This window comes from Mauremys mutica, chromosome 4, assembly GCF_020497125.1.
Source record: "Mauremys mutica isolate MM-2020 ecotype Southern chromosome 4, ASM2049712v1, whole genome shotgun sequence".
Taxonomy (NCBI): Eukaryota; Metazoa; Chordata; order Testudines; family Geoemydidae; genus Mauremys; species Mauremys mutica.
In genome coordinates, this window is record NC_059075.1 from 154,234,105 (window position 1) to 154,258,332 (window position 24,228).

Here is a 24,228-nt window from a genome sequence, read left to right on the forward strand (position 1 = left end):
ACTGTTGCAGCTCATGGAGCCTACAGCGAGCACCTCCACCTCCTGCAGCGGCGATGGGCGGGAAATACCCGCTGGAATGACGGGCCCGAGGGCAGAGTGACTCGGGTGGCGTGAGGGGCGGTCACACTACAAGTTGTCATATTAAGGATCTGTAAGACGTTCCCAGCTCTGGGAGGGGAGTGGGGTCCAGTGTATTAGAGCGGGGGTTGGGGCTCAGAGCCAGGACTCCTGGGTTCTAGCTCCACCTTTGGGAGGGGAGTGGTGTGTCTAGTAGATTGGAGAGAGAGAGAGAGAGGGTGTGTGGGTGGGTGGAGGGGGAGTTGACCAGTTTAACACGTGCTAAAGGCAACAACCCAGATTTTAAAGGTATTCTAGGTGTTGCTCTGCTCAGCCTTGCAGCCCTGAACTGATTTTGGAGCCTAAATCATAATACAGACACATGGGGCCAGATAGTCAAAGGGAGTTGGGCACCTATGGGTGCAGGAAGGTGCCAAGCAGGATTTTGAAAAGCTCCTAGGCACCTATAAAAGCTGGTAATTTCAAACCTAAGTATAATAGAGAGTCAATGGGAATTAGGCACTTAATCTGCACAGCTACCTTTGAATACCCTGTAAGGAGCACAGCTGCACCATTAAGTGCCTAAATCCCTTTGACGCTCAGGCCTGTGGGGCACGTTTGACAATTTTGAGCCCCGTCCACACACAGTTTGCCCTGGTTTGGTTCAAGGGGTTTAAATCTCTGAGCTGATGCTGCTCAGTTCCAGGTCAGGCCTAACACAGGGCCCTGAGGCTATAACTAGGTGTGTGATTTGATGCTGCTGGGTGCCATCTGCTGGCTGCCTCTGAGATTGCTTCCTGTTGGTCTGGAGCCGGCATGTGTGAATATACAGATGCAAACTCCACCAATAGGTGTGGTTTGTGTGACAGATTGTGTCACAGAGACCCCCTTGGGCCTGCCACCTGATGTGCTGAGACTGCCTCTGAGCCTGTTTTCCCTGCCAGCCTGGGACTCCAGAACCCTGCTAATATGAACCATCTTGGTAGAACTTTAACTCATCCTGTCTTCATTCTGCCACTATGTGAGAGAGAAAGAAAGAAAGAAAGAAAGAAAGAAAGAGAAAGAAACCCCACAGATTCTGTAGCACCTCAGCCTTCATTTCACAAATTAATTCTCTAGCCCTCATGGCTGCAAAGAAAGCCATCTAACCGGTGTGACAAGCACCAGCATCTGCAGAGAACCTGACACAACAGCTCTGAGCAGCGAGAACTGGCTGCATTTGCTCCATGGGTTCGTTCACACTTGAAACTAATGATGTCACTTGCTGGCACATCAGTGTACCTTGACCTACTGATTGCTTGGGTGGATGAGGCAAGAGAAGGGGATGGGGGTGATACCCATGTGGGGTGGGACAATTGGGAGTAGACATGGAGAGACCAAAAAAGGATTCATGTCTTTAGTTTAACTCCTGTTGATTCTGAAGCCTAATGATAACCCTTTAAATGTTAGTTTTTACCCTCTCATTGCTGGTGGTTTCAGCAGATGGGTGGGAGAACAGGGTGGGGAGTGGTGCCCATGTGGGGTGGGTGGCAACTGGGAGCTGACACAGGGAAGTGTCATATCTATCATATCCCCCACTGCTGACTCTGGAGTCTAATGATGACATGTAACAATAACAGTTGTCACTATTCCCCGCCTGATCATGTTAGTGGGGGTGGAAGTGGACCCACTGGGGGAGGGGAACTGGGAGCTGCTACAGGGACGGGGTGGGGCAGATTCAGCCCCATAATTCAACCCAATTTAATTCTGCAGCCTAAGGAGGATGCTTGAAATCATGAGTGCCAGTAATTTTTTTAATTAGGGCAGCATGGAGACCCCAGCCACGATCAGGGTCCCCGCCAGGCCAGGCACTGCACAGACGCCTGCAGCAAGATCAGGGCACTAGCTCATCTTCTCTGCTCCACCCCATAGCCCAGGGCAGAGGATTCCCCTGGCTCCCCCTGTCCTGAGCCCAGGAACGGGTGTTTGGCTGAAGCAGCTGTTCTACCAGGCTGGAGGGGACCCCACTAAAGCCCTGAGCAGGACTATTTTTTAAATCCCTCCCTGCAATACCCACTCCCACTCGAGGGTTGCCAGCTCAGACCGGACACTATTTGCGGTAATGGTCTGACCGAGCTGGCAACCCAATTGCACTCCCAAGTGTTCCTTGCACTTGTATCCTGCTCTCACCCGCAAAAACCTGACATCGGGCAAATCCTGCAAGGCAGACAGATTTTCCCCTGCTGAAAAAGAAAGAAAGAAAGAAAGAAAGAGTTAATATATTATAAACACGATTCAGACACAATTTTTACCACTAAAAGAATAAAACAAATCTTGCTTAAAGCATGTAAAAAAGTCCTGTTGGAATAGAAATCAAATCTCTTTTCTATCCCTTGCTTAAATGTAAGTATTAAACGCTTTATTTTTTAAAAAGGGGAAAACTTGCTTTACGTTGCTGAAATTCTGTTTGTGACACACGGCTGTCACGTGTAGCTCACACGGAATGTGACCCAAATTGCACCACAATTTTGCCGTAAAAGGTGCAGATGGTTTTTTAATGGTTATAAAAAGTAAGTTGTTTTTAAAAAAAACTGGATTATTTTTAACCTGCTTCAGCACCGTTTTTAGGCCTTTGAAACCTCCCCGTCCAGTTATGCGTATGTCGGGGTCATTCATGCTTTTTGAAAACCATTGGGTAGAAAAACTGCTCGCAGCGTTGCGTGCAAACTGCCACACCTGTGCCTCTGATGAAGTGAGTTATAACCCACCAAAGCTTATGCCCAAATAAATGTGTTAATCTCTAAGGTGCCACAGGACTCCTCGTTGTTTTTACACCTGTACTGGAGCAACAAAATCTGGGAGTATGATCCTCTGATCTGACTTGAGCCCGTGAACCGCAGATCCGGAGTAGGTGACCAGATGTCCCGATTTTATAGGGACAGTCCCAATTCTGGGGTCTTTTTCTTATATAGGCTCCTATAACCCCCCCCCCCCATCCTGATTTTTTGCATTTACTGACTGGTCACCCTAATCCGGAGTGAGAGAGAGAAACATGCGTGGGAAAGCCAAGCTCAAAGACACTAAGTAGCAACTTCCCAACTAGGTAAAACAATGAGGGGGTCCCTGTGGGATCGAGGAGACTAACACATTTATTGGGCGTGAGTTTGAACCCACTTCATCAGCCGCTTGGAGTGAAATGACAGCAGGCGAGGGTGTAAACAGACTAACACATGGAAAGACGGGCTCCTTTTGGTAAACCAGGATTTAGTATCTCCCAGCCAATTCCCACAGTCTGGGTGTTTTTTTCCTCCACCTGATCAACACGATACACTGACTCCGCCTGCTCCTGCCAATAGGCCAGCTGGTCCTGCGGGGCCCACAGGATCCCAACCCCACTGCAGGGTTAAACTCCGCCAGAGAGGGGACCCCCGCCCTGCTGCAGGGGGGAGGGCTCCGCTCAGGGCGGTGGCCGGAGGAGCCGGACAAATCAGCGGCCCCGGCCTGCGCCCAGTTCCGGTTTCACTTTCGTTTCCTCGGCGCGGTCTAAACGAAGCGAGCTCGCCGGGCGGGTGCGCCGGGCGGCTGCGGGAGAGGCGGGGCCGGGCTTCCCCCTGGGCTGGGAGCTGCCGCCGGCAGTGCCCCGCTGGGGTGCGGGCTCTGGGGCTGGAGCGGGGCCAGGGAACGCGGGGGAGCGTCTTGGAAAAGCCCCAAACCAGCCTATTCCTGCATGGGACCCTCCTCAACCTGCCTCCCCCCCCCCCATTACCCTATGGACAGGGGCACCCCCCGTGCGGCGCTAGGGGGCGCTGTGCTGCAGGCGGTGGGGGCTTAGTAGGGGGCGCGCTCCCCCTGGGAGTCAGAGCTGGCCCCAGTGCAGAGCTAGGGGGCATGTGCTGGGGGGGGGGTCGAGAGAGGGGGCCCTCCCCTGGCAGCTAAGACTGGCCCCAGTGCGGCACTAGGAGGCGCTGTGCTGCAGGGAGCTGGGCTCAGCAGGGGGCGCTCTCCCCTGGCAGCCAGGGCTGACCCAATGCCCCAGTGCGGCACTAGGGGGCGCTGTGCTGCAGGGAGCTGGGATCAGCAGGGGGCGCTCTCCCCTGGCAGCCAGGGCTGGCCCCAGTGTGGCGCTAGGGGGCGCTGTGCTGCAGGGAGTGGGGCAGGGGATCAGCAGGGGGCGCTCTCCCCTGGCAGCCAGGGCTGGCCCCAATACCCCCGTGCGGTGCTAGGGGGCGCTGTGCTGCAGTGGCTGAGTTGCGTGTGATTTTTCGGGAGTTACAAACACAATCTGAAGTTGTTTCTCTCCAAATCCCTTGCCCAGCCCTGGGGACCTGGGCCCAATGGCCTTTGAGACGATCCGCCAGGGCCGGGAGCGACTCATCGCCCTCCTTCTCACAACCCCCGACCCCGTCTTGGACGAAGTGGCCTCGCTGGGGATAGTCACCGAGGAGGAGTACGAGGCCTTGGAGAAGCTCGCGGAGCCCAGGGAGAGGATCCGAAGGCTGCTGATAAAGATCCAGAGGAAGGGGGAGCGCGGCTGTGAGCAGTTCCTGGAGTGTCTGCAGAGCCTCTTCCCAGACTTCCCGCCGGATTTACAGCCCCCGGGACGCCGTGAGTTGCGGCTTTCTGAGTCATTTCACTTCTTGGCAGGATTCCATAGAAGAGACATAAAATATAGCCAGGTGATATTGTGACGTGGCTGCGTATTGGTGACGGGTTGGACTAATGGTTAGAGCAGGGGGGTCTGGGAGTCAGGACTCCTGGGTTCTATCCCTGGCACTCAGTGCGGCTTTCCAAACAGGACCTCAGCATGTCTAACATTCCTTGAAACCTGAGGATTTAGCCCCAGACCTGACCCCCCACTCCTCTAAAAAACTCGTCACCACCACCTCTCCCAAGTAACATCCTTTTGCCATAGACAACAGGATTTCTCTCTCTGTTTTTAACCTTTTCCCTCACTGCTGAGCTAACTAAAAATGCAGGGCCGGCAGCCGCAGGAGAACAGCCGTGAACGGGCCACAGAGACACTCCCTCCCCTTCTCTCTCAGCCAAGGAAGTGCCCGGAATTGTGAAGAAATCTGTAAGGTGCTGAGGAGGCATCTATTTGTTTTCCCTTTGTAGGGTACGTAACTCAGAGAAATGATGCAGAGAATCCAGAAGGTGGCACGTCCTCTGAGAAGAATGGACAAGAAAATCTAGAAGCTGCTATAGCCTCGGGGAAGAATGAGCTGGAGAATCCGGAAAGCTCTGTAGTGCATGGGGTGAATGATCTAGGGTATCAAGACGGTCGCCCATCCTCAGAGGACATTGATCCAACGAACCCGGAAGATGCTATGTGCTCAGAGAAGAATGATCCAGAGAAGCTGGAAGAACCTGAGAAGCCGGAAACTGTGCCGTCCTCAGGGAAGGGACCGGCGACACCAAATTCTGCCACATTCCCGGTGAAGAACAGACTAGAACACCCAGAAACTGCTTTACCCTCAAAGAATGATCCAGGGAGTCCAGAAGGTGCCAGATCCCCTGAGAAAGATGCAACTGCTGTGTCCTCAGAGAGAGCAGATTTTGAAGGTACGGGACGGGTCTCCTGACTTGCCCTGTAGGGCAATGCTTATGAAGTATTTATGGCTGTCCTGCACTGGGCACAGGATCCCAGGCGGGTTCTCCTCAGGTCCGGATGGAGAGGGCCGGGGGAAAGCGGTGCTAGATTTCAGATGTAGGAAGGGTCTAGTTCCTGTGTGTCTGGACCCCTTGCAAGAACAGAACATGCTTGTGCCTGTAAGGAAACAATTGCTCGTGGACATCCGGGGGGAGGAGAGGAGGTTAACTCAACCACGAACCCCACCTCACACAGCTTAGTACCTTGAGTTCAATTTCAGCAGCTCCAGCTACAAGCTTGGTTCCTCCTCTATTATTTTAGCAGGGGCTAAGGTAGGACTCCGGGTAGTCTGGAGTTCTCGAAGGGGTTCATGAGATGGAGCAAGAATCAAAGGCCACCTCTGGAAACCCCCCTAGGCTAGACAAAGTCTATGGCCCAGATCTGTAGGCTCCTAACTTCCACTGATGTGAGCCTAAATGACTTACACTTGTATTGCTTTGTAGGATCTGGAAATATCCCCAGCTGTGGAGAAGAGGGAAGGACTGCTGCAATAAAAGGGAATGTTGAAGGTAGGGTCTCTGCCAGTCTGACCTGGGGAAAATTCCTTCCTGACCCCAAATAGGGGGGGGATCAGTTAGACCCTGAGCATATGGGCAAGACCCACCAGGCAGACACCTGGGAAAGAGCCCTCCCCATCTAGTGTCCCATCTCCAGCCATTGGGGATATTTGCTACATTTGGGCTACGTGACATCGTAGGCAGTCCCATCAGACCATCCCCTCCATAAACTTTTCAAGCTCAGTCTTGAAGCCAATCAGTTTTTTTACCCCCACTGCTCCGCTTGGAAGACTGTTCCAGACTTTCACTCCTCTGATGGTTTGAAGCCTGCATCTAATTTCAAGCTTAAACTTGTTGATGGACAGTTTATATCCCTTTGTTCTTGTGAACATTGGTGCTTATCTTAAATAATTTCTCTCCCTCCCTCTGATGTATTTATAGAGAGCAATCATATCTCCCCTCGGCCGTCTTTTGGTTAGGCTAAACAAGCCAAGCTCTTTGAGTCTCCTCTCATAAGGTAGGTTTTCCATACCTCTGATCACCATAGTAGCCCTTCTCTGCACCTGTTCCAGTTTGAATTCATCTTCCTTAAATGTGGGAGACCAGAATTGCAACAGTGTTCTCACCATTGCTGTCTTCCTCTTTCTTGATTTTTCCTCCTAATCAGTATTAGAATCAGGCATGGACATTACGTGAGCATCTCCCCCGAGTTCCTAGTGTAAATCTTTTAATCAGTTGTGGCAAACGCCATCTCAGAAGTCTGTTTCCCTCCCTACTCAGGTCGAGTCTATCCCATGAGAACAGCCCTCTGTCCGTGAATGCCTCCTAGTTGGCAAACCTCCCAACGCTCTCTATCTGTTGCTCATCATAATCTTGCCTTGCCTTTGGCGTCCTCCTCTAGGGACAGGTAGAATCCCACTGAAAATTACCTGAGCCTCCATTTCTTTACACGTCTTCCCCAGCCTGGCGCTGTCTCCCTTGATGTGTTCCAACGAGAATCCCGCCACGGTGTCATTTGTTCCCACGTGAAGGACAGTCAGTGGATTCTTTCCCGCTCCCATTAGGATACTCTTAAGATACAGGATGTGGGCCTGAGGCTGATCTCCCAACAGACAGCACACCCCTCTGCTCTCAGGATCAGCTCAGGTGACAGTCCCGTCTCTTCTTAGAAGGGAGTTACCAGTCACGTCGACCTGCCTCTTCCTGTTGTTAGGTGATTCTCCAGCCTTTCCCATCTGTTCTTTCTGGCTGCAAGTCCTCTTGTCTCTTGTTCTCTCTTGCAATATTCTGTGCATCATGCTCAATCCTCCTGGGCTCCAAACTTTGGCTATCTCCATTGACTCTTCCCGTCTTCTTGTAGGACTAGCAAGTTCTCTTCTTCTTGCTTGTTCTCCCACCGTCTGTTGCTGCCTGCTGTGCAAGGCAATTGCCTGGGGCCCCACACCATAGGAGCCCCACAAAGCGAAGTTACATGCTTCAGCCCTGCTGCCTGGAGGTGTTTTGTGACACTTCTTTGTATTTTTAAATGAGGTGAAACCTATGGTATGCAAGACAAATCAGACTCCAGTAGCCTGCAAAAGTTGAGAAACACTGGGCTAGGACCACTGAGCAGGCTTCTCTTCTGGATCTTTAGATGGAGTGACTCCAGACTCAGATGTCTCCATGTCGGAGAGCAGAGCCGAAACACCAGGAGTTGCCATGTCGGTGGAGAGATGCGGAGCTGAGACAGCAGGACATTCTGCGTCACTGGACAGGAGCGGAGATGAGGCTCCAGAGATGTCTCCCAACAAAGTTCATGGAGGTAGAGTCCTGAGAACATCCCCCGCAGTCCTTCTCCCAACCCAAGTCCCCCTGCCCTGAGTTGGCCAATGAGGAAGTCAGTAAGGGCCCTCCACACTCCTGTGGTTCTTCCATCCAACATCTCAATCTCTGTACCCTAACCACGCCCGAGTTCCTGACTGTCCCCTGCATATTGTCCATCTGTGAAGCATGTGGAAGATGCCAAGATTGTTTTACAGAAATACTACATGTAGAGCTGTGTGGAGAATGGAAAGTCCCTTTTGTGGCAGTTTCTGAGATTTTGAAATTTTGGGTTTTTCCTCCCTCAAATTCCCAAATCCTCCATAAAAGAAAAGTATGGGGGAAAATGAATTGTTTCTGAGCCGATGGAAATGCAGATGGCCCGCAGTGTCAGGAACCCAGCCGGCTCTGGGCACGGTTGCCTAGCAACCCAGTGACCTTGGCTGGGCCCAATAAACCCACACTGAGGCCGTGTCTACACTTACCGGTAAATCGGCACTGCAACGATCGATGCAGCCGTGTCGATTTAGCGGGTCTAATGAAGACCCACTAAATCGATTGCAGAGCGCTCTCTGGTCAGTACTCCAGCTCCCCGAGAAGAGTAAGGGAAGTCGGCGGGAAAGCGTCTCCCGTCGGCACAGGGCGGTAGGGTGCAGACACCGCGGTAAGTTGACCTAAGCTATGTCGACTTCAGTTACATTATTCACATAACTGGAGTAGCATAACTTAGGTCGACGTACCACCGTAGTGTAGACAAGGCTGAGTGACTGTGCTCCCTGACAGGACGGAAGGGCCCATAAGTCCCTGCTTAAGCCCGGTAGCAACAGCAGCAGCAGATGGGGAAACTGAGGCACGGAGCAGTTGCTCAATCATTCACAGCTGTGCAAGACCTACTCCCTGACCAGCCCTTTCTCCACCCCTTAGCGGCTCCATTCTAGCCCTACACCCTGCCTGCCTCTGAACCCTGGCTCTAATCCCTGGCTGGCTCTAATCCCAACCATGCCTCTGGTCTCTGGATCTGCTGTGACTGATAGGCCAAACTCCTGCCCCGAGGACCAGGTCACACCACCTACGCCTCAGGGTGGGACACCCAGCCTCAGGAGCGATGGAGCCTAGATAAAGCTAAGCCTCCCTAAGCATTAGCGGAGACAGACTGGTGTGAAGGTTTAGCTGGACTAGTCCCCTTAGTTGAGATTAAACGAGCCGGGGAGGTGAAGGCTTCAGGCCTAAATCTTGGGAACCGAGAAATCAAGAGGAGGCCAAGGTTCAGCTGTGGCCCTGAGCTGTGACGCCATCCCGGGTGGTGATGCCTTTGTTTCCGTTTGCAGGGAGAAGAGGAGCCCTAAAAACTGTCTTGTCGAAGCTGAGGCTCAGAAAGTTCAGAATTGGGAAACTGAGGCTGAGGGATCTCCTGGAAATCAGCTCGGAGAGCCTGAAGGACTGGACTCCTTATGTCTTGGGAGATTTGCCTTGGCACTTCCTGAGAAAGCTCATGGCTCTGAACGGGACAGCCAGAAGCACAAGCCTTTGCCAAAGGGCATCTGATGAGGACACAAGTGAGGATGAGGAGGGTGGGGTGAGTGGGGATGTGTTTTCTCTAAGGGAAGACAAGTCTAGGGCTTATCTGCACCCCCTCGATGTTCTCTGCGCCGTGCTGCTTTGCTCAGACAGTTTCCTGCAGCAGGAGATCCTGTCCAAAATGTCCATGTGCCAGTTTGCCCTCCCTCTGCTGCTGCCTGCCCTCGACACCCCCAGGTGCACCCTACTGCTGTGGGCCATGAGGGACATTGTGAGGAAGTGGAGGCCGCACTCCCTGGCAGAGAGCAGAGGGTTCAGAGAGGAGAGCCTGGTGCTCACGTCAATGCCAACCATTTCCTTTGTGCGGCTGGGGAGCTGCAGCTTCTCCAAGTCCAAACTCCTCAATGAGGTTCTCAGCCCCTCTCAGCAGCACCACAATTTCTTCATCCATCGGGACATGGAGTCTGGGAATGTCCCTCGGGAAATTGCAGATGGGCTGGTTGAGATTTCCTGGTATTTCCCTGCTGGGAGGGAGAATTTGGATCTTTTCCCAGAGCCCGTCGCAGTTACAAACCTGCGCGGAGACATTGAGTCGCACTGGCTGCAGTTCAGTTTTTTAACAGAGGTCTCCTCAGCAGTGTTCATAGTTACTGAGAGCATCAGTGAGAGAGAATACGCGCTGTTATCATCCCTGCGGGGATCAGATACTAAATACTACTTCATCCTTAACAGTCAGGCTGGGAAAGCCAAGGAAACACTGGGACTCCTCAATAAATTAGCCCCACTCCTGGATATGAAAAAATCACAACTTCTGGTGAAAGAGCAGAGCAACAACAGTGCAGAGCTGGTGAAAAAGCTGCGATCCACCCTACAGGGCATCATGAGCTCCTCTCCCAAGAGCACAAGCATCCAACACATGGCTGTGACGGCGCGGGAGCTAGGGATCCAGGTGGAGGAGGACAGTGGAGAATGTTGGACCGCCTTGGAGCATGTTCAAGAAATCACTGCTGAAATACAGGACGTGGCAAAGTACAAGAGGGAAATGCTGAGGCTCCAAGGGGATCTGTGGAAGAACTTGGCTAAAGTGGAGAAAGAGCTGTGCCGGATGAAAGGCCAACAGGATGTCCCTCCGGAAGATTATAGATCCCAGCTGAGAGAAAGGTGGTTGGAGCTACGCAGGCAGCAGAACCAGTGTGACCTCACCAGCGGGATGGTTAAATTTATTAGTGGGATAGGACAACTGTGTCCAGCTGAGAAGCATCACTTCCTGAAATGGATGAAGTTCCACCTGGATCACATTGCCAGGGGGAACCTCTCTAGACTCCGGGCTGAGTATAAAGAGAAATGTTGCGCTCTAGGAGATGACACACAACAGCTGGCAGAACTGGACAAAATAATCTCTGCCAGCTCCTTAGGAGTGGAGCATTTCATGCGTGAGTTGGGGCAGTTTTATGAGGCTGAATGCTCAATGGTGAAAGAAGGGAACTTGGGGAACATCCAAAGACAATTCATCCATCTCCCAGGCATAGCAGCTGACCTGATGCTGGAAGGGTTTCCCATGGAGCTGATCGATGGGGATGCCTCCAACATCCCACTGCAGTGGGTGACAGATGTTCTGACAGAGCTCCATGCCAACCTGGGGGGAAGGTCCAGAATGGTGGTTATAACAGTGCTGGGTGTGCAGAGCACTGGGAAATCCACCCTCCTCAACACCATGTTCGGCCTGCAGTTTGCAGTGAGCAGTGGCCGATGTACGCGAGGAGCCTTCATGTCCCTCATTAAAGTGGCAGAGAACTTTCAGCAGGAACTGGGCTGTGACTTCATCCTGGTGATAGACACAGAAGGACTGAAAGCTCCTGAACTGGCCAAGCTGGAGGACAGTTATGAACATGACAATGAGCTGGCCACACTGGTGATTGGACTGAGTGACATAACCATTGTTAACATGGCCATGGAGAACGCCACCGAAATGAAGGATGTTCTGCAAATTGTGGTCCATGCATTTCTCAGAATGGAGGAAATCGGGCACAAACCCAACTGCCAGTTTGTGCATCAGAATGTCAGTGATGTGTCTGCGCATGAACAAAACATGAGGGACAGGAAGCATCTACTGGAGCAGCTGGATGAAATGACCAAAGCTGCAGCGAGGTTGGAAAAACAAAGCAGGGAGATGAAATTTTCTGACATCATGGACTATGATCCGGAGAAACACAGTTGGTACATCCCTGGGCTGTGGCATGGAGTCCCTCCCATGGCGCCAGTGAATATGGGATACAGCGAGAGCGTGTGTGAACTGAAGAAATACCTGTTTGAATTCATGAGGAATCTATCACCTCGCAGAGCCCCCAAGAACGTTCCCCAGTTCATTGAGTGGGTGGGGAGCCTCTGGAATGCTGTGAAACACGAGAACTTCATCTTCAGTTTCAGAAACAGCCTGGTGGCTGAGGCCTATACCCAGCTTTCTGTGATGTATGCAGAGTGGGAGTGGGATTTCCGCAAGGAGATGCATCTCTGGATGTCCAAAGCAGAAACCACCATCCAGAACCAATCCCCAGATGATCTAGGTCCAGGCACCTTTGAGAAACTAAGGGTGGAAATTCACCAGATGCTGCACAGTGGGGAGCAGAAGATGCTGCAGAGTCTTCAGAGCTACTTTGAGAGTGGAGCTGGAAATCTACACCTGGTAGAGAAATACAGAGAAGACTTTCACCGAAGCGTGACATTTCTCCGACACGAACTGGAGAGCCATCTGCTCTGCAAGTCTGAAGAGGCCATTCGTATCCAGAAAGGTCGGAGCAAGATAGACCAACTGCAGACCAGGTACATGAAAACCATTGAAGGGAAGGTGGATGGGCTCTTGCGGGACTGCAGGGAGAGGGACAAGGCGCTAAAGCCCAAGGAACTGGAAAGGGAGTTTGCCAAGATGTGGAAGGAAACCTTAGCGGAGCTGCCACTGGAGAGCTTACCCCTACGCCAAATTCATAAAGACATCCACTACCAGCTGTGCAAGGACCTGGAGAACAGAGGGAGTTTGGTCAAGCAGATGCTCCATAAAGCCCAGAACTTGTTGACCTATCAAACCAAACCGTTCTGCATGAAGAAGGAGTATCTGGACTTGGCTTGGTACAAAGCAGCTGTGGAGTTTATAACGCAGCAATGTTCACGTGAATTGGAAGAGTTCACAAAGGCCCTGGTGGAGGAGTGTAGGAGGTACATTGGGCAGAAGGTCCACTCCCAAGGGGATTACGACCAGACCTACTGCGGGGAATTGCTGTGGATGATCAATGAGAGGCTCCAGCAGAAAGTCGCTGGGAAGATGTGCACCAGCGCTTCTTTCGAAGTCGACTTGAAGCTTCACATCCTGGGGGAAGCAGCCAGCGCCTTCCAGAAGATGCACGAAGCCTTTCTCCAGAAGAACGACCCTCAGCGTCGCCTGGAGGAGCTGAGACCTCAGTATTTCTCCACCTTCAGAGACCTTTACTATGAGAAGGATGCCTGCCAGAAGAGAGCTTTTGATTTCTGTGACCGGTGTCTGAAACCCGCCCTGTGGGAATATATGAAGAAAAGACTCGGGATTGAGATAGTGGACGACTTTCTCAGTAGTGGAGAGTCCATCGAATACAGCAGCCGGAGCTTCTTCCAGTTCACCGTGCAGAAGAAGCTACTGGAGGAGATGGACTTCAATAACTATGTGAAATACATCAGTAACTATGAGGAGTTTGTCAAATCCTGGATCCAGACACGCCTGTTTGATCACTACAGAGAGACTGGGGGCTTGAGGGAGCTGGAGAAAGCAGTTCTAGCCACAATAATGAAGAAAATCCGGGATGCTCTGGAGAGTTCTGAGCACAAAGATGCCCTCACCGTCTCTGAATTCCTGGACCATTTCTGCCAAGCGATGTGCAAGGAGCTGGTCCTCTCCAAGGACAATTTGGAGGTGATCCTCTTCAAGAACACAGCCAGCATCAGGCAGTTCTCAGTCGACATCCAGACCTTCCTTGCCCAGGTGGAAGAAAGCATCCTCTCCGAGTGGGAAGAGCTGAGCGGGGAGATGGTCTTCACACAGCTCCAGTTCAAGCCCCAGGATGAGATCTTCAAGCGAGTGTTCGGCTGTGGGAAGCAGTGTCCGTTCTGTAAAGTCCCCTGTGAAGCAGGAGGCAGCGACCACAAGGAGCATTTTGCATCAGTGCATCGGCCTCAAGGGCTGGGGAGATGCAAGGATGAGATAAGCAAGAGACTTACATATTCTTTATGCTCCTCTGACGTGGTTTCTTCAATGGTATTTAGAAATCTGCACACAGCCTTCCAATGGCATCCCTACAAAGATTATCGCCAATTCTACCCCACCTGGCGCATCCAACCGGACCCCAGCATCACTGCCTCTGATTATTGGAAGTTCATATTCAGAAAGTTCAATCACCACTTTGCCAAAAAGTACAATGCAGAGCCTGCCGATCTCCCCATAGAATGGAAGAAAATAACCAAGGAGCAGGCTCTGCAGAGCATCCGAGAGGCCTTTAACATGGAATAGAGGCTGGCTCTCTGCATTATGATACAGTCTTTAACTTCACAACAGGGCACCATCAGCCTTAACCCTGCCATTTTGTAACTTCCCAGGGCTTGAATTTGCCACCTGAAGGCTCCTTTAATGTAGTTCTTTGTATGTAATTGCCTAGGTTTAAAAAAATAAATGGAAAAACAAAGCAATTCCATTGTGTGGCATCATATTGACGCCTCTATAGCTCCCCAGCAGGCCTTGAACATTTCAATCCCCCGCACACACCTCCACCGGTTAAGCTAACCAAGTAACTGATAGCACTAGTAAGTTGTTATCCTCCCTGGGGACTGGCCAGCAGGAGGGGAGCGAGGGACACATTTTGCCAGTGGATTTCATAGATATTTGCTGAAGTAGAGGAATGGTGGGACCCAGGACTGCTGGTTTCTGTCCCTGGTTCGGAGCGGAGTTTGCTCTGGCGGTCCTGTCATAGACCGATCTGTCCATTTCCCTCCCCCCCATCTTGACCCCCTTTGACCCGTTCCTTCTAACATGTCCCCACACCATCCCCAGTCTCCCCACTACCAGCTTCTCCTTTGCTACATCACCAAGTCCCCAGCTGAAAATAGAGCTTTATAAATGGAAGTGTCAATCAGCCTGAACGCCTGGGAGTGCTAGCAGCCCTGCCTATACAGTAGAACCCTGTTTATCTGACCCGCCATTATCCGGCTCTCCATGTTAACCGGAGAACCAGTGCGCACAGGTCCAGAAGGGGGCAATCTCTCCTGTGGCCGCTAGATGGCGCTGCAGCCTCGCACTTTCCCATTCTCCGGTTTCTCTGTATTTTTGATTATTCAGCCTGGCCCCAGTCTCGTTTACATCAGCTCAAAGTACTATATTCTATACTTGGCTACGGTCCTTTCCCTGATGGTAGGTGGGTCATTTATTATATATCCCAGGTGCCTTGTGGGACAAATCTAAAGAATCCCACACCCACGTTGCCCCCTGCTGGGTCATGAGCCACATCCTGCCGAAATCCAGATCCTCCCGCTTGTGCATGGGGGGCAGCGAAATCGGCAAGTGGCCCCAAGGTCCTGAGCTGTTGGGTTGGTGGATCCAGGGGCGGCATCCAGTTTGCTCCTCCTTATGGCTGTTGGCTCTCTGTTGAGTTGCGTTGGGTGGGTCTAGGGTGACCAGATGTCCCGATTTTATAGGGACAGTCCTGATTTTGGGGTCTTTTTCATATATAGGCTCCTGTTACCCTCCACCCCATCCCGATTTTTCACACTTGCTGTCTGGTCACCCTAGGTGGGTCATTGGCTGGTGGTCGAACAACCAAGCTGGAACGGTGGTGGGTATCAATAAAGGTTTCCCTGGTGTATCCAGCTCTGGGTGCAGGGTGGACCAGGGCATCTGTCTCTGGCAGGAGGTAACGTTGTTGGCTGAATGCAGTGAGGCTCTAAACTCACCCTCAGGCCTGGCTGGCTGGATGTTGGGAGGTAACGTGATATCTTTTGAACACCCCTGCTGATCAATTCCTACATTTCCAGGAATGTTCCAGGCATTGATGGGCAGAACCCTACTGGTGTGGGGGAAAATTAGAAAACCTGGAAGGGAGAAATGGGAGATAGAGTCCCTGGCTTCTGGTCAGCAGAGCCATCAACTTCAACCGTCTCTGGAATTATCTGTAGATCAAAGAACCAGTTGATGGCAGAAATTAACCACTTCCAGCCTACCACCACCCTCCTCCCCATCTCAACGATGCTCAATCCCCCAAATATTATAGTGCTGTGCCAACTCTGCTATGGTTAAGTTGGAGAACAGCTTTCTGTTTGAAGGGCCACTCTTCAAAGTGCTCTAAAATCCTCACCTTTAATCAGATTGCTTTGAAATTTGCTGTGCCTTGTGGGGGAACGGGGTGGGATGAATGGTCCAAATGTGAGGTCAGTTGACCAAAGCGATCTTGAGATACAACCCTCTCCAAAAAAACAGTGTTTTGTCATGATGAGAGAGTGCACCATTGATATTTGGTTTTGGGTGGTTATTTTCCTGAAACTAGGGTTCTGCTCCTGCCCCAAATACCCTGAAAATGTTGACACCTGAATGACTGATCTTCCAGAGAGAAAGAAATAGAATGGTGAGGAGGAATGGGGGGGACACACAGAGCCCCTGGCATGGGGTTGCAGAGGCCCCAGCTGAGCTCTCCCCCTACCGTTGTCACAGGGGCATAACCCTGATGGAGAAGTAGCCCCTGCCTTGGCAGATCCAGAGGGTAGCTGAGTCTTGGCACTTGGATCTCAGCCCCCCAACACGCCCTGCCTCGGACCTTGGGGTGCTTGGACTCTGTAAAGGGGGGTGCATCAGGCAGCCTGGGGTCAACTCAGTGGGGTCCCCATGGGGTCCCCATGGGGTGAAGAGACCCACACACACACAGATGGCCAGGGCTCCCCCTGTTTTCAGCACTGGGGTGGGCTCTGCCTAAAGATGATTGACGGAGGGGAGGGGTGATCAGGGCTCCAGTTATGCCTAGTGCTGCACGGGTGTGTCTGGAAACCAGACCCTGCCCCAACCAGCTCACAGTCTAAACAGACAAAGTTCTATCGTCTCCATTTTATACATGGGGAAACTGAGGCCCAGAGAGATGCAGTGCCCTCTCTGATCACACAAGGCATCTGTGGTAGAGCCAGAGATAGAATCTAGGAGTCCTGGCTCCCAGCACCCCCTGTTCTAACCACCAGCCCCCACTCCCTTCCCGGAGCCCAGGCTAGAACCCAGGAGATCTGGCTTCTAAGCCCCCGGATCTAATGCATTAGCCCAAATCCCAGAGCCAAGGACAGAACCCGAGAGCCCTGGCACTGAGCCAGCCCCTTCTGCTCCAACCCATTAGCCCCCACTCTCCTCCCAGGGCTGGAGATAGAACCCAGGAGTCCTGGCTCCCAGCCTCAAACCCCTGCCCCCCACTGCCCCTCCCAGCCATTCACATCCTCAGCACCTGGGTAATTAGCCCTGCAGGGGAGCAAAGGATCTTACGCTGGCCTTGTTCTACTGCACCCCTGGCCGGTCATCGCTTTGACATGCAGGGCCCGGGGACATTGACCGAACTACTCACACTGTAGGCTGGCTGCAAAGCATTGTGGGTAGGGGAGCCCCCTGCCAATTGGCTGGAAATGCGGGAAGTCTTGGATGTGGAGGACAATGGGGGGGGCGGGGAAATTCTAAGTACAAGGAGCCGGTGCCCTCTACAGGGGAAAGGGCCCTGTCCCATTCCCTGCCCCTCCTGAGCCAGCCAGCCAGCCCCCTGCCCTGGGGCCAGATTGGAGCCAACACCCACCGGAGGGGTCATGTCCCCTCATGTCCCCTTCCCCAGACAGTTCACACACATCCTCAAACAATTTGGGATAGTAATTTCTAGCTAAAACACTCCATGATGGAATTCATTGACCCGCTTCTAGTGACTTGAATCCGGGTCACTCCAGATTTACACCGGGGTCACTGAGATCAGGATTCATCCCTATATTTTCCCACAACCCTCCCTTCACCCCTACAGGCCATCTCCCACGTAGTTATGGGTTTGTTTTAAACAAAAAACAGCCACTGCTTTTTCTTTGAAATTAATTTTCTTAGATCTGAAAGTCCAGCACAGTCTGACCTAAAGAAAAACAAACCCGAAACAAAACCCTCATTTTTTGTCTTTTGAAAGATAAAAAAAGACAATCGTTCCAACTTAAATAAAATATTACAACATAGAGACTTTAAAAAAAATAATTTACAAGTATCAGCCAGCCACGGGGGGGAATGGACCATCATTCTGCTTGTCCCGTTATCCTAAGTAGAAAACAAAAGGTCTCTCTCTGCTCTGCTAAGCGAGATGCTATAAAAGAAAATTCAATACAGACCCAAGCAGATCTCGTTTGGTTACTACCAAATCCACGGGATTCTGCAGGAAACATGTGTAACAGAGGAAGGTTTATGCAGTCGGTGTAACAGCACCGTGATGGTCCCATCTGTAGTTCTTTGCCATCGCTGGAGTCCGGTTGAGCCCAGGATATGAGCGAAACAAGGTGAGGGAGGGAAGAAGAAGATGTAGTTAGCTCTGAAGGAAGAATGGGGCTCCCTGGGTTTACCCCTAGTTTTTATCCAGGGTCTGGGAAGAAAGTGAGGGTTGTCACTGGCTCTTGCAAACCCTGAATTTGTTCCCCCCGCGGCTGTTGCTTTGGTTTGTATGTCAATGGATGTAGGGTGACCAGATGTCCCGATTTTATAGGGACAGTCCCGATATTTTGGGGCTTTTTCTTATATAGGCTCCTATTACCCCCCACCCCCGTCCCGATTTTTCACACTTGCTGTCTGGTCACCCTACATGGATGACAGGATTGACGTTCAGGCTGCAGTTAACTGTTTCTGGGCAACTCCACCTGTCGACGCATTAATTCTAGATCTTAACCCGCTCACTCTCCGTTTTTCACTTGGAAACGCTTTTTTTCTCCACTCCCTTGCGACCAAGTCCCAGCTTCTGTCTCTTAAGGTGGTCTGTTAACTCTGCTTCCCATGCCAAGCCCTGTAATGCCAAATGATCTCTAACCACCCCTCGCTGCAATTGACAAGCCTCCAGTTTCATTTCCTGGACTAACAGTTAACTTGACAAATGACTGGCAGCTGTCCCTAGGCTGCCTTGATCGCATGGCTCGCCAGGGCCACCCAGAGGATTCGGGGGAGCTGCAGTGCTTGTACTCACCCGGCAGCGGTCCGGGTCTTCGGCGGCATTTTGGCGGCTGGGAGCCCTTCAGTCGCGCCGCGTCTTCGGGTATTCGGTTATTCTTCACTGGGTGAGACTCGAGCAATTTGATCCACACGACCTCCTGGGACCCAACTTTACCCCTCCGTGGGCTCAGGGCTCTACCCGTCCTTGGGCTCAGGGCAAACCCCCATTCCTGGCGGACTCAGGGCTCTGCAGGTCTGCGAAGTCATTTCCCAGTGGAAGAGCCCTCACACCGTCAATAGCCTTAAGCATGTACAAGTATTTATTAACTATTAGCAACAAATCAACAGAGCCCTCACCCAAAGCATCTTCTGCCCACCGCTCCCAATAAAGCAGACAGCTGTCTCCCGATGGCCACTCAGGGTCCTGTGGTCTAGGCTTCTACACAGTCTGGTCGTGCAGGGGTTAAAAAGTTCTAGCACCTTTGGTCTTGAGCTGCATCCTGGAGTTAGGTTCCAGTGAGTTTGTTTTCTGACCCTCATCCTGACGAAGTGGGAATGTTCTTGTTTTCTCTGAATACGGTGTGGGTGCCTCAGTTTCCCCTATGCATTTCTGAAGTGGGACTAGGGGGTGTGATTGTTGCAGAGCCCTAGAGGGCAGGGTGATGCCGTTTGCACAGAGAATGGCCGACACCCTGTCTCCTGGCAACCGATGGCCTGGGCCCCTCCCCTATGAAGTGCCAATTGAAGGTGTTGGAGAACAAAGAGATCAGGTGCCTCCTGGCCCAGAGACAAAGGCCAGAGGAGGGGCTGGAGGGGGGGGGGGCTCAGTTGAGAGCTGGCTGGGGAGATGGGGAGGAGGCCCAGAACCTGGATCTGGATCTGGGCTCCCCACCCCCCCAAGATGGACCTGACTGTACCTACAAGCTCTGTTTGAGACTCTGTTCCTGTTGTCTAATAAACCTTCTGTTTTACCGGCTGGCTGAGAGTCACGATGAATCGCAGGAAGTGGGGGGTGCCGGGCCCTGACTCCCCCACACTCCGTGAGACTCATTATATAGTTAAAATGAGGCTCTCTCTTATCTTTGCCTTAACCAACTCTTTTACTTACAGCACAGCTAGGCAAGAAACTCCAACCAATTATTTATACTCTACAGGGGTTCACAGGCCTAGCACAGCCCACTCCTTAGCTTTTCAGAGTTAATGAAAAGTTCTCAAGGTCCACTTGTCTTTGTGCTTCGTTAGTGGGGTACGCTGGCAACGGCGAAACCTCGTACTTTTTATGATCAGGAAGAAGCTGCAGACACGCAAGGTTAGCTTGTCCAGTCTCGCAAGTTGGTGAATATGGAGCTAGTAATGCTGCAGCTGATAGCTCAGTGGTTTGCACGCTGGCCTGCTAAACCCAGGGTTGTGAGTTCAATCCTTGAGGGGGCCATTTAGGAATCTGCAGAAACACAAAACGAAAGTGTCAGGGACGGTATTTGGTCCTGCTAGTGAAGGCAGGGGACTGGACTCAGTGACCCAAGGCCCCTTCCAGCTCTATGAGCTAGACATACCTCCATGTATACTTATTCATATTTTCTATCTGTCCACCTACATCAAAGCCGAATCCTCCTGACTCTATAGTTTTTGTTTCCAATTTATGGAGGCTGAACATACAAGACGGCTGCGGGTTGGGCTAGATCCATACACAGAAAGGCTGTGGGTCACGTCGAGTCCCGGCCTCTCGTTACAGGCGCACTCGGGTTCCTCACGGTCCACAGTTGGTAGGAGGTCACGCTCCTTGATATCAGGCTGGGACACAAGTGTGAGGAAATGAAAGGTATGGAGCATGAACGTCAATAGGTGTGTCCTAGACGCGGTTCGGAAACAAACCGGCTGCAGATTGCAAAGCCAGATCGCATGACAGGGGGTTCTTGCAAGGCAGGAGCCCAATAACTAGGTCTGGGGTGAGCGGGGAGCACCCTCCCACAGGACCCACTCAAGGAAAACTCAAGACGTGACAAGGCTGCCCTCACTTCCTGGAGTACATGCCAGGAGGTATAACGGGTGGAGAGCCCCATGTGCCGGCCAAGTGCCAGAGGATCCATCCATCCCCCATGTCATCGTCCAGGAGGTCTCCGATTCTGGTGGTGCCTGCCAGGACCAAACTCTGGCATGGAAAGGTGGAGTTGGGGCTGGGCCAGGAGTGTGTGGGGGGATGAGCACCCACCGGCGCCAGGGAAAGTTGGCGCCTGTGACTTGAGGTGCTGTAATGAGCCAGCACATGGTGAGAGAGGGCCAGTGGGTGAAGGGAGAATAACACATTTCCAATTCACACTTCGGTTTCCCTACACAGCGCTCCCACCTGTGACGTCGGGAGGGGACGGGGCATCGCAATGCCAGACAGCGGAGAAGCAGGCAGAAGGGCAAGCGCAGGATTTCTGACTCACAGCTCGGCAATTGCACATAGAGGGCAAATTCCTCAGTCGCTGCTGGCAAGAAAGACACAGTTTGTTGGGGTCACTGAGCTCAGAACCCAGCCCTGACTCCACTGGCGTCAGTGGGGTCACTCTGGATTTACCCCGGGGTCACTGAGATCAGCACACACACAATGGGGGCCCTGAGCTCTGTAGGAGCCAGGCCCTCACCCGCATAACTCACAATCTAAACAGACAAGACAGATCCAGGTTAGGGAGGGGAAACTGAGGCACAGCATGATTCAATGACTTGCCAATGGTCACACAGGTTGTTGGCAGTTGAACCTAGGAGTCCTGGGATCCCTCCCCGGGCCATAAGCACAAGAGAACTCCCCTGCTCTCCAACACCCAGCCTGGCTGATGTTTCTTTGAGGACAGTGTGGCATAATTAGATTCTGCAGCACCTCAGCCTTCATTTCCCCAAATTAATTCTCTAGCCCTCACTGGAAGGTGGCAGGGGGACTGCAAAGGAAACCATCCAACCAGTATGACAGGTGCCTGAGTCTGCAGAGAGCCTGACATAATAGCTCTGAGCAGAGAGACCTGGCCACATTTCTCTCCATTGGATTGTTCACACTTGAAACTAAGGATGTCACCAGGCACATCGGTGTAAATTGAATTGCTGATCATTTTGGTCGATGAGGTAGGAGAATGGCATGGGGGTGACACCAATGCGGGGAGGGGTAGTTGGAAGTTGCCGTGGAGACACAGAACAAGGATTCATGTCTATAATTTAACTCCTGTTGATTCTGAAGCCTAATGACAACCCTTTAAAATATCAGTTTTCACTCTGTCATTGCTGATGGGCTCAGCAGAGGGGTGGGAGTGGAGCCCATGTGTGGTGGAGGCAACTGGGAGCTGACACAGGGAAGTGAGGAGTGTTCCTATGTATAGTGTCAGCCTACGTTGACTCTGGAGTCTAATGATGACATGTAACAATAGCAATTGTCACTCGTCCCTAGCTGATCATGCTAGTGGGGGTGGGAGTGGAAGCACCAGGGGAGGGGAAATGGGAACTGCTGCAGGGAAGAAGGGGGGATTCAACCCCACAGTTTAACTCTGCAGCCCAGTGAGGATGCTTGGAATCATTAGGGTTATTCATTTTTTCAATCGGGGCAGCATGGAGACCTCAGCCAGGATCAGGGTCCCCTCCGGTCGAGCGCTGCACAGACCCCGACCGAGATCAGGTGCCCATCATGCCCGGCACTGAACAGACCCCAGGGCACTAGATGGGCGTTCTCAAACTGGGGTTCGCGGAGCCAAGGGGGCCCTTAGAGACCGCACAGGGAGTCCGCGAAATAGCTGCAACTAGCCCGTGCCCGCACACTGCCAGTTAAGGTTCAGGGACAGACACCTTGCCAGTTTGGGCCAACGTTGCTGTGGCGGACCCGGTTACGGTTACAGAAGCCCGGAACGGGTCGCGACCTCTCCCAACACCACAGATTCATAGATGGGTGAAGCATCGTTCTCTGCCGTGGCAGCTGTGAAGAGAAAGTTCAGGTCCCCGCCTGGAAGTGGAGACCGATTGACACGTTTGCTTGTCACCCATCACACCAAGGGTAGAGACGCTCTGCTGTAAGAAGCAGGCACCTCCGTATCCCTGACCCGTGTGAGTGCTGTTCTAGTCTGTGTCTTAAAGCATCACTAAGGGTCAGTGTTTCTATGAAGCCCACATCTACTTTTGTCAATCGGTTTCTCGGCTGGGGGTGGGGGTGGCTGATTGACACTGCACTGGGAAAGGAGCCCGCCATCAACAACAGAAGGTTGAGAACCTCTGCCCCAGCCCACCTGCTGTCCCCCCAACACACACACCTGTGTAGCCTCGGGCAGAGGATTCCCACGGGTGGGTCCCCCTGCCCTGAGCTGGGGAACTGCACCTGGCTGAAGCAGCTGTTCCACCAGGACACCCAGGCTGGAGGGGGCCATCTAGGGTGACCAGGCAGCAAATGTGAAAAATCCGGACAGGAAGTGGGGGGGTAATAGGAGCCTATATAAGAAAGAGACACAAAAATCTGGAGTGTCCCTATAACATCAGGACACCTGGTCACCCTAGGGCCATCCAGAGAGGGGACCCCACCCTGCAGGAGGGATCAGTCCATGGGGGAGGAGGCTGGCAGCGGCTGGAGGGAGGGAAGCCCAGGGGGAAAGGCAGGACCAGTCAGCGGCTCCAGCCTGCGCCCAGCTCCGCTTTCAGTTTCGTTTCCTTGGTACCCGGCCGTCTAAACAGAGCCTGACACAAGCCGGCTGCGGGAGAGAAGGGGCCACTTCTTCCCCTGAGCCGTGAGTTCCGTCCAGCAGTGCCCGCTGGGGTGCGGGGCCCTGGGGCTGGAGGGGGCCAGGGAGGGGGCTGTGGGATCCGGGAGTGGGCTGGGGAGGGATGCCCAGCAGGGAGCATCTGGAAAACCAGCCTCCTGCCTGGGACCCGCCCCAGCCTGACACCCATGTTATCCTATGGACAGAGGCGCTGTCCCCTGGCAGCCAGGGCTGGCCCCAATGCCCCAGTGCGGCGCTAGGGGGCGCGGTGCTGCAGGGCTCAGTAGGGGGCGCTCTCCCCTGGCAGCCAGGGCTGGCCCCAATGCCCCAGTGCAGCGCTAGGGGGCGCTGTGCTGCAGGGAGCAAGGAGCAGGGCTCAGCAGGGGGCGCTCTCCCTTGGTGGTCAGGGCTGGCCCCATTGCCCCAGTGTGGCACTAGGGGGCGCTGGGCTTCAGGGAGCGAGGCAGGGCCTCAGTAGGGGGCGCTCTCCTCTGGCAGCCAGGGCTGGCCCCAATGCCCCAGTGCGGCACTAGGGGGCGCTGTGCTGCAGGGAGCAGGGCTCAGCAGGGGGCGCTCTCCCCTGGCAGCCAGGGCTGGTCCCAATGCCCCAGTGCGGCACTAGGGGGCGCTGTGTTGCAGGGAGCAGGGCTCAGCAGGGGGCGCTCTCCCCTGGCAGCCAGGGCTGGTCCCAATACCCCCGTGCGGTGCTAGGGGGCGCTGTGCTGCAGTGGATGAGTTGCATGTGATTTTTCGGGAGTTACAAACACAATCTGAAGTTGTTTCTCTCCAAATCCCTTGCCCAGCCCCGGGGACCTGGTCCTA

At 52.9% G+C, this 24,228-nt stretch overlaps 1 protein-coding gene across 3 annotated transcripts; it reads left to right on the forward strand.

Moving 5' to 3' along the window:
- The first annotated feature begins 3,585 nt into the window (after nt 1–3,585).
- Nucleotides 3,586–14,840, forward strand: LOC123370322 (interferon-induced very large GTPase 1-like). 3 transcript variants are annotated; one of them, XM_045016748.1, is made up of 6 exons: nt 3,586–3,684; nt 4,352–4,641; nt 5,152–5,598; nt 6,130–6,195; nt 7,817–7,984; nt 9,312–14,839. In XM_045016748.1, the coding sequence occupies exons 2-6, from the start codon at nt 4,371–4,373 to the stop codon at nt 14,030–14,032; spliced, it is 5,673 nt and encodes a 1,890-aa protein (XP_044872683.1). In that variant the 5' UTR covers nt 3,586–3,684; nt 4,352–4,370; the 3' UTR covers nt 14,033–14,839. The 3 variants fall into 3 exon arrangements, with proteins under 3 accessions (XP_044872683.1, XP_044872684.1, XP_044872682.1); XM_045016749.1 differs by lacking the exon at nt 3,586–3,684 and having other exon boundaries at nt 4,280–4,641; nt 5,152–5,368; nt 5,429–5,598; nt 9,312–14,840; XM_045016747.1 differs by lacking the exon at nt 3,586–3,684 and having other exon boundaries at nt 4,280–4,641; nt 9,312–14,840.
- Nucleotides 14,841–24,228: the final 9,388 nt, after the last annotated feature.

Coding starts and splice junctions, on each gene's coding strand:
- LOC123370322 (XM_045016748.1), top strand. CDS start 4,371: ATGGCCTTTGAGACGATCCGCCAGGGCCGGGAGCGACTCATCGCCCTC. Junction 5,599..6,129: donor AGAGAGAGCAGATTTTGAAG/GTACGGGACGGG, acceptor ATTGCTTTGTAG/GATCTGGAAATATCCCCAGC. Junction 6,196..7,816: donor AATAAAAGGGAATGTTGAAG/GTAGGGTCTCTG, acceptor CTGGATCTTTAG/ATGGAGTGACTCCAGACTCA.